General features: G+C 45.5%; 1 protein-coding gene across 1 annotated transcript in view; it reads right to left on the bottom strand.

Moving 5' to 3' along the window:
- Positions 1–14,765, bottom strand: part of PPIL2 (peptidylprolyl isomerase like 2) — a 73,579-nt gene extending 58,814 nt beyond the window's left edge. The window contains exons 1-5 of the mRNA XM_064466589.1: positions 14,583–14,765; positions 14,414–14,463; positions 13,937–13,982; positions 12,957–13,019; positions 12,744–12,795 (exon numbers count right to left, since the gene is read on the bottom strand). Coding sequence (XP_064322659.1) covers positions 12,744–12,795; positions 12,957–13,019; positions 13,937–13,982; positions 14,414–14,463; positions 14,583–14,614 — 243 coding nt within the window. The 5' untranslated portion in view covers positions 14,615–14,765. The remainder of the gene's footprint in view (positions 1–12,743; positions 12,796–12,956; positions 13,020–13,936; positions 13,983–14,413; positions 14,464–14,582) is intronic.
- Positions 14,766–15,647: the final 882 nt, after the last annotated feature.

Raw genomic sequence — 15,647 nt, 5'->3', positions numbered from 1 at the left:
CGTACCGCCAGCGGGCTCGCCCCACCAGCACGGCCCGCTGGGACGGTTAGGCAGCGCTCGACTGGGGCACCCCGTTGGACACGAAGCCCAGCCCAGCAAGCTGCGAGGGTGAGTCGGGATCTCGGATCAAAAAAACCCAACAAACCCCAACAAGCCCTTTGATGGTATCAACTGCCAGAGTCTCACTGCCAAATTGATCCTTAAAAGCACACACAGCACAGGCCTTTGAAAAGAAACAATTGGTTCTCTTCTCAGAACACGCACCTGAACAGATTAGGGAGATTTTTATAAGCCAGACAGCTCTTTATAAACAGCTACAAGTGGAGATCTGCCAGCCACGGTGCCGACGCTGCTAGTTCAACCATTATGGCACAAAGTGATAACGAAATCATGTACAAGTAAGCCAGCGGGCTTTCTCTGCCTAATCAAAATTCATATTCTTGGTTCAGAGGGTACATGCTATGGCAGCTAGACTCAATCCTTTCTAGGAAGGCACTTGTCAAATTGTTTTCAGCCAACTGGCAGGCTCTTCTGCTGCCAGAAACGTAACCACCTCTCTAATTTATTAGCAAGAGCAACAGGGGCTAGTAGGAATAAGATGGGGAAGGGAAGAAAGAGGCCAGGTTAGGTGATATTTAGTCAGGCAAGGGAAGACCAGTGCCGCTGTTTTCCCCTTAAGTGGATTCTCAGAAAATACCAGCCCCAACACCTGCACACTGCTGGGGTACAAAGACAGGCAGCAAAGGCAAGGGCAGGTTCTGAAATGACTAAGTGGATGCAGAGTTTATTCATTTATTTATCTTCTCACTAGAACATAATCGTCGAAGAAGTAGTAGGGGAACAGCAGAGTTGCCAAAATGAACATATGATCCTGGACAGATCTGTTCAACCTAAACAACTTATTAACACAAAGCAGCATCCATCTGTGCACATGTTGTGCAACAGCCCAGAAATTATGTTCCAGAAAAAGCTTCAGAAATACAACCGCTGGAAACATTGATAATTTCAAGGAAGGCCTTTACGTTATCTTCCTGGCAGACTTCAGCTAGCCCCAAAACATCTGAGCTGATGATCTTTAAACAAAAATGGAAACAGTTCCCTAAGAAACAGTTCAGCACGACCGAAGATTCAGATTTATACCTTGACAGAAATTTAGTGCGAGACAGACTAAACTGCTGTACAGACTTTAAAGGTAGCAAAAGCTGCAGGATGCCGTTTCATCTGTCAGTGTATGATGCGTTGTCAGAAGTGCTGCCAAGTCCTCCGAATCTTACTCTGTACCCAGGGAAATAGTACAATATTTCAGGTCACATCTTTTCATCATATGGAAAAAGGTTAGTTTGCAGCATCAGCTACTCATGGTGCATCAGCTGCTCATGCCGGCGCCTGTTCCCACCAAGACCAGCACTTATACAGTCTTGTATGTCAACAGTAAATTTAAAAAATAGTGATTTTCATATAGGAGTTGAAATACATGCACGGCCTGGAGTTGTTTTCCAGGATGAGAACACTACACTGAAGTGCTATATGAACGTTATAAACTTTTATCGCCGCAGACTAGCCTCCTATCAAGCTTGTGTTGGAGAAGTGACCTTGGCACGTCCGCTCACGCCCTGTGGGGCAGCTCTGCACTTCGGCTCAGCGGGCAACTGCTGCGCGCCCGAGCCGCGCCACGCGGTACCACGAGGGAACTTCCTGCTGCTGGTAAAGGGTGATGTTTGTGCGGTTATTTACGAAAAGGGACGGAAACAGACCCAGAGCTGTATATGAGGAAATACGTGGGGGAAATATGATTAGGGAAACACCTCAAGAATATTTTGAGGGGTTGATTAACGTGTATTAATGCATGGGAAGACAAGAGGGGGATTTAGTGTTTTGTCAAAGGAAGCCTTTGGAGCACCAGAGGTGATCCGCTACAAAGGATTGTCGTGGCCTACAAAGGCAGCTCGGGGCCCGAGATCAGGGTGCAGCATTGGCAACCGCATGCGGAGCAAGGAGTCCAGCTCACATGCCAGGACTTCCAGCAGGTCCAATTTTGAAAGACCTACATATTACACAAGAGACTATGGAAGAATATGATATAGAAAACCTGGATCATATTTTTTTTTCCCCTCAAGTTCTTCATTTCACATGAAAACAGTGTTATCTCGCATGTGGGTGAATCTGCTTTTATTTATTCTCCATCAAAGTCAAAGCTTTCCAAGCACCATCACGCAGTTTGTTGCCATGGAAATGACCATTATGCCACAAAGAGGTGCCAGTCTTCACAGGAAGAGACAGCAGGAGTGAATGAATCCTAAAATGAGTTAAAGTACTTGTTTTTATGATTTCTTATTACTAATAAAGCATGAAAGAGCTCAAATACTGCACACACTGCTCACGTTCAACACTATTTCCAACCTGAGTTTCCCTGACACACACCTACCATCCGGTTTCAGCCAATCTCCAGCAAAGAAAGCAAGGAGAAAACAATGTGTATTAAAAACAATTGATATAATCAAACCCCCAAATTCTTAAGGAAAATGAAAGGCCACAAGCATGCGCCACTTCCCCTGAACAGAAATCAGAGCTGCACATTCGCTTCTAAAAATATTTTATACAAGAATACTGGAAAGCAGACATTTCATGGCACGTAGTGCCAGCTGCTCCACAGCAAGGAAGGGCTAAAAAAAAAAACAAACCCCAAAACCCTGCACGCTTTTTTCTCCGCTGACTCCTCTTGCAGGCACACTTCCACAAAGGCAGCCAAGGCTACTTTTGGCCATGACCTATTTTCCTGCAGCAGCGAGAAGCCCCACCGCCCCGCGCGCTCTCATCCGTCAGCTGACAGCGCTCGCTCCTGCGGGATCCCGAAGGGCAGCATCCTTTATGGATACCCAAAGCAGAGGTTATTACGATGCGTAGGTTAGTGGGGCACTGTGGCAGCTCGCGGATGAAGCATGCCGATTGTTCGGAATTAAATCACTCTCTGTCATCGCTGTGCGTCTCATGAAGATATGACCTACAATCCCCACGCACCAATTAGTTACACTCTCTGAATCCCTTTGGTCTGTAGCTGCATGTCCTCCTTAATGAGGCTCTGACCCTGTTGGATATGCACCAGCCTGAAAAGCGACCAAAACGGGCTCACTTGAATCTCTACCCACACACGGGTAGAGTTGGCGACGTGCAGCGAGAGTACAACACTTGGGGATCGGACACCCTTCTGAATGGCCTTTGGCAGGAATGCACAATAACCCAGCGAAGCTGTCGCAGGGAAACGATAATGTGTCACGTCTGAACTGCTTGACAACACAGGGACAAAATCATCCAGGGCTGACGTGGCCGTTTGGTAGGTTCTCATCCCACCAAAACAAAGAACACAGGGTTACCTCAAAGAGAAGAGAAAGCTGAACAAAATACTAATACTAAAACACAACATTGCCTACCAAATACCAAATTTAGCTTAAACAACCTCAAATGAATTTTGTATTAAATTCTTTGGTTCCTTTAAAGATGAGACCTGTTGCTTTTCACATAAAACTTCACATTTTAAGAAGCCCTCTTGCAATTTTCCCCGGCTATAAAACCTTCAAGAAATATGGGGATATGAATTGAGTGAATGGTACTGGAATAACTCCATGTATAATGTTACTTATTTCAGATCCTGTAAATGGATTTAATGATGACAAAAGGCATTGGAAAACCTTAACAAATCTACACGTTATGGGCAGCGGCACTGTTTTAACAAGATAAGCCATCTTCACGTAGTTTAGTATTTCATTAAAAATTTTGGGTGAGCAGCCAAGAGGCCAGAAGAGTTTCTATGTTCCGCTCAGCAAAAATGCTAGATATTTATCATGTGGACAACTGTCTACCAAGTGCTAAAAAGATACCCTCAATTCACATTCTTGGATGAAGCTGCTGTTTAACTGCAGCTTTCATCTACTATCGAACTGGTATGGAAATGGACACAAAAGATCCTTCATTACCCACTTCCAGACCACTGTGTTTCCATATCTAAATTTTAATTAAACTGACACCATATGGTCACCAAAGCCTTGTCCAGAGAATAATAAAGATATGCTTGATAACACACATGGCTCACAGATACTAGCAATAATGTTGCTCTACCAAAAGACCACATTAACAGAAATTACCATGAGAAAAAGATGTGTAGTTTCATGTGCAAGATTAAACCTGCAGTCTTAATGCAGTCAGAAGTCTATCAATCCAGAGACCCACAGCCAAATACAAACACGGTTCATGGAAAATAAAGCTTTGCAGAAGCATCAAAAAGCTAGTCTGCAATTTTAGTGAAAAACAGGCAAGTAAGAATCTGTGGGAAACCTCATGCTGCATCTCATTTAAGGCTAGAGCCTTTCACAGCTGCTAGTTTTCCAAGTGTCACAATCACAAAACCTCACCCAATGCGCACGCTTCCACCAAAACACGGAAAAGGAAAAAAGAGACCATCTGTTCAGTCTGTAAAACCTAGATGTACACACTTTTTTGCTGTAAGGGAAATAATGCATTAGGAATAATGCTAGACCCATTTATCTGCCTGTGTCTAGAACTGGCTTACTGGATAAAACACTGCCCACCACCAGCACGATCCCCACCAGCAAGGTGCGACGGAGGCACTGCAGCTTGGCCAGTGACTCATGACACTGGAGGGTTTTAAACGCCCCCTTTTGATAAAGCACTTGAACAGTAAATCTAGGCAAATCTCATCTTCTTCATCCTCACTGCTTCCCAAAGAATCAGGGAATTGGAAAATAAATCCCCCTTTCAGGACAGATAAAGGCTAACTCTTAGTGGCGCTGGGTGCCCTGCTGTAAAACACACAGATACAGCTTTGGAAAAGGAACAACCAACTACCCGCGTGTTCCTCAGTAACAAAGGAGAAGGCAAAAAGTGTCAGAAAACCCAACGAACAAGAGAGTCATTTCCAGGTCATCAGCCTCACCAGGACCTTCACCACCTTGACACCCACCCCTGTGTTTTATGACCATTTCCAGCTATGACACACGACTTTCTGGTTGCTCCTCAGGCAGGAATCATGTCCTCGTATGTTTCTATCCAGGGGCCTTGAAAATTTATGGTTGCTAGTCAAATATTAACTCATTTAGACTGTTGGCTAAAAGCTAATAATTTCTGAAGCAAATGAGGTAAGATGACACAGTTCATTTGCTGCATATTGAAGAGTTCATCTCGTTCAAAGGGGATTCTGGGCATTTGAGCAGCAGCCTGTGTCTACTGCCCCCAGACAAAAATGCACCTGGAGAGAGATGCTTAACAATGATGGCTGTAACCATCCGTGCCTGAAAGACTGCTACAGGCCACAGAAATACAGGCAGCAATGCTCAACTGGAAACACACAAAAAAACACCCAAAACAAAACAAAAAACAAAAAAAAAGAAAAAAGAGAGAAAAGGAAGAACCACTGCTCACGCTGGCCAACTCTTATTTACAAATAAGTACCTGCTTCTGAAATGACCCAAGCTATCAAGAGGAAAATGCAACTAATTATCATATTCTGACAGCACCCTTTGCGTCTCAACACATACATTGAAGCTGTTTTCTGTCTTACACTATCGCGTACATTATATCAAAGTACTATCAAAGTATTTCAGGAAGAGATTAGAAAATATTCCAGGCACTGTACCAGGCATTCACCCAGCATTTACTGTGTATGATTAAGATTAACTCTGTTCAAAGAAGATAAACAGATGTGGAGAAGGACAACTGTGACCATTTAGGGTATAGGGAACTTAAAGGTAGGAAGAACATCTGACAGGAAAATACAAGTCTCAACAAGAAAATGTCAAGAAAGCATTAAATTCGTCTGTACCAAACACAGCTGTAAACACTAACAGAGAGAAGACAGTTTTGGCACAAATACAAACGAGACTAAGCTGGTCAAACCCAAAATTTACAGAAGATATCTATCAGATGAAAAACCACCAGAAGAACCTCTCGGCAGTCATAGCAGGAAGAAAGCAAACACCAGTTCAAGACAGAGCACGCAGTTTGCAAAGCAGATTTGCGAGAGGCCCGGAGACCTCAGAGAGTATTCCAGTTTTCTGTTCCCGATCGTTTCACCCTTCTTTCTGCAACACTTGGAAACCAACTACGCTGGATTTGTCTGAATCATTTCTCAACAACAAAGCTTCCCTTGGTTTTATTTCTGTAAGCTTTGTTCTCTGCTCTGTAATAAGCTATTACTCACCCAGAACAAAACTGTATTCCCCCCCTCCCCCGAAACTTTCCTTACAAATAAACAATAAAACACTCCTCCCTCCTTTGCTTCAAATGTACAGGAAAAATAAGTTTAACAAAAGGGAGAAAAAGGGGCAAGTGACATTTACACCTATGCAATATCTGAAGACTGAGTTGCATCAGACAAATTAAGAAACATACTTTGAATTTCAAAGCTGAAGATGTGCCGACTTCTTCTGACATGTACGTGAAAAGCATTCTCTAGAGAAGCATTAAAATTCTCATTTACACATCAGTTATGCTACAGCCAAATGAGAGCTGAAGTTACTGATCCACCTAAATGATCACTCACTTCCAAAGCCCCAAGGAGAAAACGCAGCAGACTACTTGGATTGCAGCTGCTGTGCCCTGATGTTGAAGGGAAAAAAAACCCAAAAGCTAACAATGAAAGAAGGCTGTGTCTCATTTCTGATTTTTTTTCTATAGAATGAAAAATGTCTCCATTAGTTAAATTACTTTCCTCTTAATTAGACAGTCCCAGCACTCTAGACTTGGAAAACTGGTGTGGTGATAGCCTGCCCGTGGAGGGCTGCGCAGCATTTCCTTCTCCATGTTCTATGTCTGGACAAGGAATGAAATGCTCAGAGTAGGCACAATCCATTGGAAAGAGTAAGAATGAAGAAAACTTTTCAAGAGGAGAAAAAAATTAGAAGTCACATGGAAAATACGACACCTGGTGCAGCATGCCATCTTTAGAAGACCATCAAAATCCTAAGATAGTATTACCAGCATGTTGCAGAAAGGTCCAGACAAGTGCTCTGAGTGCATCACATCGAACATTATCTACAGCTATTACATTTTCCTGACAACATATTCCAACAGCAGCTACTACTAGACTGGCGTCAAAGAGGTGACCTTCAAACCACAGATCCTTGTCCGATGACATCCATTATTTGCTGCTCATTATCTAGAAACACACCTGGAAAAACACAATTAAAGCAGCAATCTGCAGTAAATTACCACACAGACCATACGAACGCAGCTAAAAGCCAGAGTTGCTGCCGATTTAGCCAATATGGGTCACACGAAACCTGAACTTGTCCTCTCCCCTGTTCCAGCCAGAGATCCGTTCCGCTCAGCTCATCGCTGCATGAGCTTTGTTTGTGATCTTGATCTCGACACCTCTGACTCGTCAACGTGTGAAGCTCATGAACCCACTTACAAGAATCCACTCCGGAAACACACAGGCTCCGCGCCGATTATTTGATAGAGGTGGGGAGTAATTTGTAGTGAATTATGAAGCCTTGGCTGGAATTTAACCTGTGCTTTAACACTACAGTACTTGGTATTTCTCATGCTCCTGACAGGCTGCAGTTTCTTTATTCAGAATGTTGCAAAAGAACAGAACAAACCCTAGGCCCTCTTTCTCATTACGCTCGCTTCTCAGGTGAAGAAACAATTATCAGTGCTTTCTATTTCTGTATCTGTGCTTTCAGAATAAGCGCACATAAAAACACTTTAAGGAAGTTTCACCTTTGCTCTAATTTCTGCATCCTTTTCAGGCAGGATTTCCCTTATTTAGGCAGCCAAAGGCTTTTTTAGTGCATTAAGAAAAAAACCACATGCTGGAAGGTTGTTTGTTCATTTTTAAAGTGGGATTAATAAATTCAGAAGTAAAAAAAGTAATCTCCTCCATATCCTCTCCATTAACCTGGTCAGCAAGCTCCTCTCACCACGAGACCAGCAACTGATCTCTGTGAGACTGACTGAACTCTCGTTGATCAAACTGAAAAGAAACCATGCTTTCACAATAAAATGACGTAACAATAGCCACCAGCATTTGGGAGAGAAATATTAGCTAATGAACACATTTAAGGAATGTATTTGAGAGTCACTTTCCGAAGTTGTGAAATAACAGACTTGGTTGCAATTTTTTCTTTTGGGAATAAGAAGTTCTTGGTTTGGAAAGTGCCTGTAATTATTCAGGCAAGCATCATCCTACCACCTTATTTCAAACAAATGATTAAAAATAAAGGGCACTGCTTACGTTGCTACATGAGCAGTGCTGGAGTGAGGTGTCTGCTACAGGCTCTGTCGTTGCTGCGGGGCATCGCAGGTCCAAGACGTGTGTCTCTGGGTGCTTTCAAAGCGTGGATCAGACAGGCTCACTGCATGAGGCGGTACCTGTACTGCCGCAATTATTTGATCATGTTAGTCATAATCTCACCCCAAGTCATTTTGATTTGGTAAATACAGGATTAGGAGTGTGGGTGGACAATAGCAAGTATTTATCTTGTACACAGAGCAGAACTTTGGGTACAGTTCTCTCTTTCAAGAAGGCAGATGTCATACTGGGAAAAGTCAGAGATTTTCAGCCTTCCGACCCCCAAGGTCATTCTCATTTCACGCGTCGGTGGCTCTGCCTTTGACTACTTCTTTATGTGCCCCAGACTCCTTTTCACGGTTGCCTTCAGAGACAGCCCAGACAAAAGGCTTTCTAGAACCTAGAAAAAACCCTCAGAATTTATAGTTTTCCCATTTAACCTAGTGAGAAGCTAAAACCCTGTGACACTTAAAACTCTCTCTAACCTCTAGATCTGGATCCTAACCTTGCATGAGAGGGCACAACATGGATTGTGCTCTGCCTCACTCGGACCAGAAATGCAACCCCTAGTCTCATAATGCACCACACAGCATCTTCAGGTCCCGTAACCAGACTCTCAGCCATATGTTAAGCCCAAGCTAAGTTAACTCGGCTGAATCCTGTTTGCCCTTCACGACACACATATGCAACCACCGCAGAGCTGCACGTGGCCCTTCACACAAGGATTGCCTCTCTGGGTTAGGCGGGATCAGCAGACACATGGGTTTTAGTTTGCTCTGAGCAGCACAGATGGAATTCACACAGGTGAGCCCTCTATATGAACGAGTTTAAAAGCAGATGCACTTAAACCAGTCACAAAATTGACTTTGGAACAAAGACTTAGAAGCTAGCACCAGAGATGAACTGACTTTCAACAGTCCAGAATTACTGAATTCCCACAGAAGAGGGGGAACAAGGGACAAAGACAATAGCTATTTCTGATACAGGGGAAGAGAGATATTTGCCCAAGGTGACAGAGCCTCGAATGGGGCTGAATTACAACCACAACAATCTGGCCTGCCCACATGCACTTAGAATGTCACGGAACCAGCGTGGAAAAATAGGTATTTACATCAGAAACATTACAGTGCAAAGGGGGAAAATACCTCAGCCCACCTGTGACATATCCATGCGACAGTTTCCTTGAAATCCCTGTCAAAAGGCACGCTGATCTGTCATCTGTTCATATCAGATTCCAACAAACCAGACGCGCTCTGACCAATCTTGCTTCTTGGAAACAGGTACTCCTGAGCCCAGCTGGCTGACTTGTGCGGGCATGCTGGCCACTGCCGTCATACTGCCGCTACGTGAAACGTTCTGGCAAGCTCGCAACTATCTGCAAGCCCAAGAAGCCAAAGTGCTGTGCTCAGTAAAAAAGAGTGAGCTAACTATGACTTTCCTCTTCGTTTTATGCAATTTTAGTGTAAACATAAGGTAGGGCAGTGTCCTGAGAAAGCTGACAAAAAGAGTAAGTAAGCCAATGCCATCTGAAAGGCTCTACTTCAGCTGTGAGAGATGTACTGTTTCTTCCAAAATTATTGGTGTAGTAACAGAAGGATTTTTTACCCCAATGCATTATTAAAAGGGGAAAAAAAAAAATAATCTAAAGTTACTTTCTGAAATAGCTCATGGAAAACTCTAGACAAAGGTCAGTGGTGATTTGTTTCTCCTAACCGGGTATAGGTGTCCATACTGCACCTCGGGAGAATGTTTGGAAAAGCAAGAAAAAACAAACTGTAAACCATGAAGAAGCGTAGGGAAGGAAAGCAAAAAAATTTAAAAATCTGAAAAGTCACTTGTAGATCAGTTCCCAAACATCCAGTTAATAAAAAACTAGCACAGTCCTACCCCCTGGGAGCACTGCGAAGATAAATATACTAATGATTGCAAGGCTCTCCAGCTCTCCACTGAGGGGTCCGCTTCAGAAATAAGACAGCGAGACAGAATTAGTGACTATCATAACTGCACCGTTAACAACGCCGTTCCCAAGTAGGCTGCTGACTTCTCTGAAATGCTTGGCCTGTAGCAAACCATAACAACAGAATTACAAGCCACAGAGGGTTTCATTACCATTTTTAACTTCAGGACAAAAAAACTGGAAATATTCTCCAGAGCCTCATCACCAGTGACAAATCCTCAGTAGATGCAAAGTGACTTCATAAGGTGCCGTACGAAACACGTCACTGCAGCGAATCTGGCTCAACTCCTTTCTAAACGAAGCTGGAGTCTCTAAGTTTCTCTAAGTCACCAACTCGTTACAGAAAATATTTTCTGGTTTCCACAATGAGCAAGGCTGTGCAAGTAACAGAAGGTGCGCACACAATGACAGATTAAACAGAGGGCAGCGCAGTCTAGAGACGTCCAAGCTTGACTCACTGACCTCCTCCGCCGCCTACTCTGCCCTGTCCAAGCACCCGCACCCCCTTCCTGCCCAACACCCCCGTCCCCTTCCGAAAAGCAGAGCTGGCCCTCTGGGAAACAAAGGCTAAATTACGGCACTTCCTTCAACCCCACTCTTCAACTTAGAGCTCCGCAGGGCTGGAGGCAGCAGGGCTGCGTGCTGTTCTGGAGAGCAAGTGTCTCCTTTCTCCCAGGTGGTCTGGAACACCTTCATCCTGTGGAGGACAGAGCTGTATGGCGCAAGTTGCCACTGAAGAAAAGGGAAGAAGAAAGGGCTCCCCAAACAGAGTGATACAGAGGAAAAGGGGGCACGTGTTGAGGAGAGCTGGAGGCACGCTGCAGCGCAACTGCAGAAGCACAAGTCTGAGTAAATGAACAGATCTCAAAGTCGTACTTCATTTGACCATTTATGGTTCACCAAGTATATTCTGCACAATCTGCCTTTCTCTATGTTACACACTAGACAAGTTACACTTCTCGCTCAGCATTTACCCAAAGTCATGTTTGACCACATGACAGTTCACAGTCTGAAATGAGAACAGGTGTCGTGGAGCTGCTCCGAGAGGAAAAAAATCGATCTGGCAACACCCCAAAACTCCCAACCAATGCACAGAGCAGCAAGGTGGTGAGAGGCTGGCAAAAACAAATGAAATAGCTGTAATTCCATTCCTTCTCAACACCACGTTGGCCTCTTCATGTGTGACGAAAGACCTTCAATCATCTCTCCATCGCACAAACACACCTGCAGCTTGCTATAACTGAAGAGGTTGAGTCTCAGACAGGCTGCTCATGTTCAGAGTTTGGCATGCTGCATCTGTATTTAGCTTCTCCTCCTATCTGTCTGCTAGGAAAATCTTTAATCAAACACAAGATGTTTCAAAGGTAATCTCATAGCTCAAAGCCATCTGCAAGCCAAGCAACACTCCTGTGCAACGGCTGCCACCTAATGCTCACGAAAGTAATTGCACTTACTGAAGGAAAAGACGAGTTCCAGTTGATCACACAATCATTTTTGTTTAAAATTCTCCTCTACGCCCTCACAAACAATGCACTCTCTTTTAACTCACCAGAAAACAAAAATAATTCCAACACGGAAATATTTCCAGTATTTCATATTTAGCCCTTTACAACTTCACACTATCACAGGAAGTAATCCCTTCATAATTACCATTTCTGCAGAAAAAGGTGGGAGAAAACCCACTAAGGTGCTGATCATAGTGTGAAATCCCAGTCTCACAGTGAACTGTCATGAGAGAGGCAGGTCAGAAGCTTCCTAAAATATGTCAAAATAACTCAACAGATTTTGCAGCTTAAGCTTACCATTCATAACATGATCTATTCATCTCCCTAATTTGCATAAAGCCAAGTACCCTTCTGGTTAGGAGACATGACTGCAAGTCTTGTCACACGTGGAGAGGCGAGTTTGCCAGCCCCCTGCCCTGTCTGGCCTAGGATCGTGCTTACGCTAGGCAGAGCACAGAGCGCCCTCCGTCAGCGACCAGTCAGGCTTTCTGGGCATCGCCGGCAGCAACAAAGAGCCTGGATTTCCATCTACACATATTTTAATTACACACACCTGTAAGAAAGGTGAGATACCCTGCGAGTTTCTATAAGTGGACCGCACATTCCCTCTGCCATATTATTTACCATTCAACACAAGGAAAAAAAAATACATATGATGCTCTCCTCTTTCTTCTGCACAGGCACTTGAAGGCTGATTGTTTTCTACTACAAAGATCACTTGTGGGATGACAGTGAGGGGATATCAGGTCTCCAATCCAGAGGGCCTTGGGTTTTCTTTTGAGCTAAGAAGAGATCCCTAGTAAATCTCTACGTTAACTTCAGCAAACTTGATCTCACAAATATCATGCTTCAAAACAGCACTCCCATTCAACAGCTTTTGCTTTCATTGAGGCATTTTTGTTTCTCCATCACACTAAACAGGGAACTGAGCATAAGGAAAGCAAGACATCGTGGGAACACACCCATCATTACTTACTTCTCCTGTGATTGGATTGGTTCCATATTTCTTTATCCAAGGAACAATGCTCCTGAAGAGAGAAGGGATAAAGTGGTAAGCGACAAGCACCACGAGAAACCTCTGTTGATGGGCATGATTATTTCTGCCAACTTGCTAAGACCAAATGACGATTACACAGCTGTAACCAGTTCAGCAACACAAAAATAAAGCTAAGTACAGCCAGGAACTTACAGTATGTCAAAGACCGTCCCATCTGGTGTGCAAACTGGGTATTCAAATGGCTGCAGGGACAAACTAGAAAAAAAAAAAACATGCTCTTTTTAGGAAAATCAGCTGGAAATCATGACGACAGAAGCAAATAACATTTTGCTGATTCCCTTGAACATTAAAGCAAGGCCTATACCAATTAAAATACCGAGTGGCTGCCAATACTCACTACCTGATTCTACGTAAATTAGGTTAGCAACAAAATCCATTAAAGGAACCGGTGCAGTTCGGCAACGTGTAGCTGCCAGCACTCACAGCCATGGGGCCACGGGACACTGTAATACCCCCCGCCCGCTCCCATTGCCACCTCAGGCCCCACCAGCACGTAAGATGGTTCAATCACAAACACTTTTGCATGGAAACAGGCTAGGGACTAACCAGTGTCACAGTCAGCGTCCCCTGTTACGGGCGCTTCCTACCCCAGCCAGCTTTTAGCCAAGCATCTGTAGTTTGCAGACGTGTATGGTAACTTGTTGAACTATTCAATTTACAAGAGGACTTCTAACCCACCTCTAGTAACTCCCCTCCTTCACTCTAGCATTTCAAGCAGTAAACTCTAAGCACAAAAAATTAGCTTAAATATTCCTTCAATCTACCTAATCACCGCCTCGGAAAGACGAGTGATTGACCAAGCATACTCTGAGCCGGGGAAAGTAGATTCAAGCCCTGACTACGCAGATTTGAAAGATAATTGTTCTGAATTATTTTATCATTTGTGTACCCTTTTAGCCATCAGCCTCAATCTCTGCAGACACTAATCGTGGAAACCACAGGTATTCTTTCAGTTCTTGTTGAATTTTTTTCTTGCTGTGTTACTATCACGGCAGGCACAAGCCAGTGAAAGTCGCTACCTTGGAAGAACGCGCTTCAGTAACAGTTCAGTGCCAACAGCCTGATAAATAGATGAGTCACTTAATAACGACAATGTAAGTTTGTTGTCTTACCTGCAGTGGTCGAATGATAAGCGTCTAAAATTAGTTCGTGGAAGGTCTGTTTATGGAAGAAGAAACCCCACAATAGAATTTTAATAAATAGACAGTGTCCTAGGTAACAAAGACACATTTGAAAGCTGTATTTTGCTATATGCATGGTGACAATTTACTGATGACAAGGGTCAATAGAGTAAACCTTGCAAAACTGTAACTAAAACGGGACTTGTCCTGCAGAGCACAAGCACGCTCCTCGCCTGCAGGGGAGCCAGCAAACCCAGCGCGCAGCGGTGCCGCCCCGGCGGCACCAGCTCCATCGGGACGACGGCGGCCGCGACCGCCTGCCCGCTCTGCCCTGCCAGCGGCACGGCTCGCTGACGGCGGGGGCAACCCACCCGGGCCCGGCCGCCCCTGCTGCGGGGCCCGCCCCCCGAGGCACCCGGCCCCTCGCGAGTCCGTGGCGGGGTGGGGCGGCACCCCCCGGCCCCTTACCTGCTTTCTTGCCCCCGTAGAACTGCGTGTACTCCGCGCACGTGATGTACCTGCCGAGACAGCGCCGTCACTCGCAGGGGCCGGGGCCACGGCCACCGACACGGCCACGGCCCGCCCGCGCCCGCCCCCCCCAGCACCCCCCCGCCCCGCCGGCTCCGGCCCCGCTTACATCTTGTCCTTCTGGTGCTGCCTCTTCCCCATGGCGGCGGCTCAGCCCGGCCCGGCCCGGCGCGGCTCCTCCGTGGGTCCGGTTCCGCCGCGGGCCCCGCCGAGCCGCCGGGCCCTTCCGGTGCGGGTGCATCGGCGAAAGGCCGCGCCGCGGAAACAGCGGCGGCGCGCGACGTTCCGGGGTCGGGCCGGGCCGGGCCGGGCGGGAAGCGCTGAGGGAGCGCCGAGGGCGGGCGGCGGGAAGCGCTGAGGGAGCGCCGAGGGCGGGCGGCGGGAGCAGCCGAGGCGGTTCTGGCGGGTGTGTTCGGCCCATGTTGCCTGGCGAGGGCGTAGGATTCCCCGTCCACGCCATTAATTAATAAAAGCTCCTTGGTTGTTCAAAACAAGCTGCCCCCGCTCCCGCACAGAAAGTGGTCCTTGTTGGTTGTGCTGCAGGCTTTGTTTCATGGTGTAATGCGGCCTTAAACAGAGTTTTCATAGCCTTCGTCTGAAAAAAGGTGCTGAATGTAAGCGGAAATTGCTAAAAAGTCCAATTCAAGAAAAATGTTTATCCTCATTTATTTTGTTGCATGGAATTTTAAATCATGCTATTCCTGGACTGTTGGGCAGCAACAGGACCTCCCAAGAAAAAATGGGTAGAAAAACCTACACATCTAACATGGAGACAGCTCTTTGTATTTCAGCATCTCTTCAAAGACTTAATGACAGAAGAACTTATTTATTTACCTTTAAATCGTATTAAACACCGTTCATTACAAAGCTGGTATGAACAGCATGAGGCTGAGCAGAGGACGGCCGGAATCCGACCATCTTGCCTTCAGCAGGAGGAAACAAGCACCTGCCTCAGAGCTTTCACTTACCAAACACCTCCAAAGCTATCCACCCTCGTTTGTTCTCTCCTCGTTAAACCATGATCTTGGCAGCTGCCTACACACAACAGCTGGGAGTCGAAGCCCACGGAAGCTGATAGCCAGAGTCCCGCGGACTGCCCAGGCTTTGGACAGACCCACCTTTCCCCAGAACACAGCGCCTATCTCCTATCTTAATCCTTTCGGTGGGCTGCTTG

The sequence above is a fragment of the Phalacrocorax carbo genome, chromosome 15, assembly GCF_963921805.1.
Source record: "Phalacrocorax carbo chromosome 15, bPhaCar2.1, whole genome shotgun sequence".
Classification (NCBI taxonomy): domain Eukaryota; kingdom Metazoa; phylum Chordata; class Aves; order Suliformes; family Phalacrocoracidae; genus Phalacrocorax; species Phalacrocorax carbo.
The sequence above is the reverse complement of the archived record's forward strand: the minus strand, read 5'-3'. Positions and strand labels throughout refer to the sequence as shown.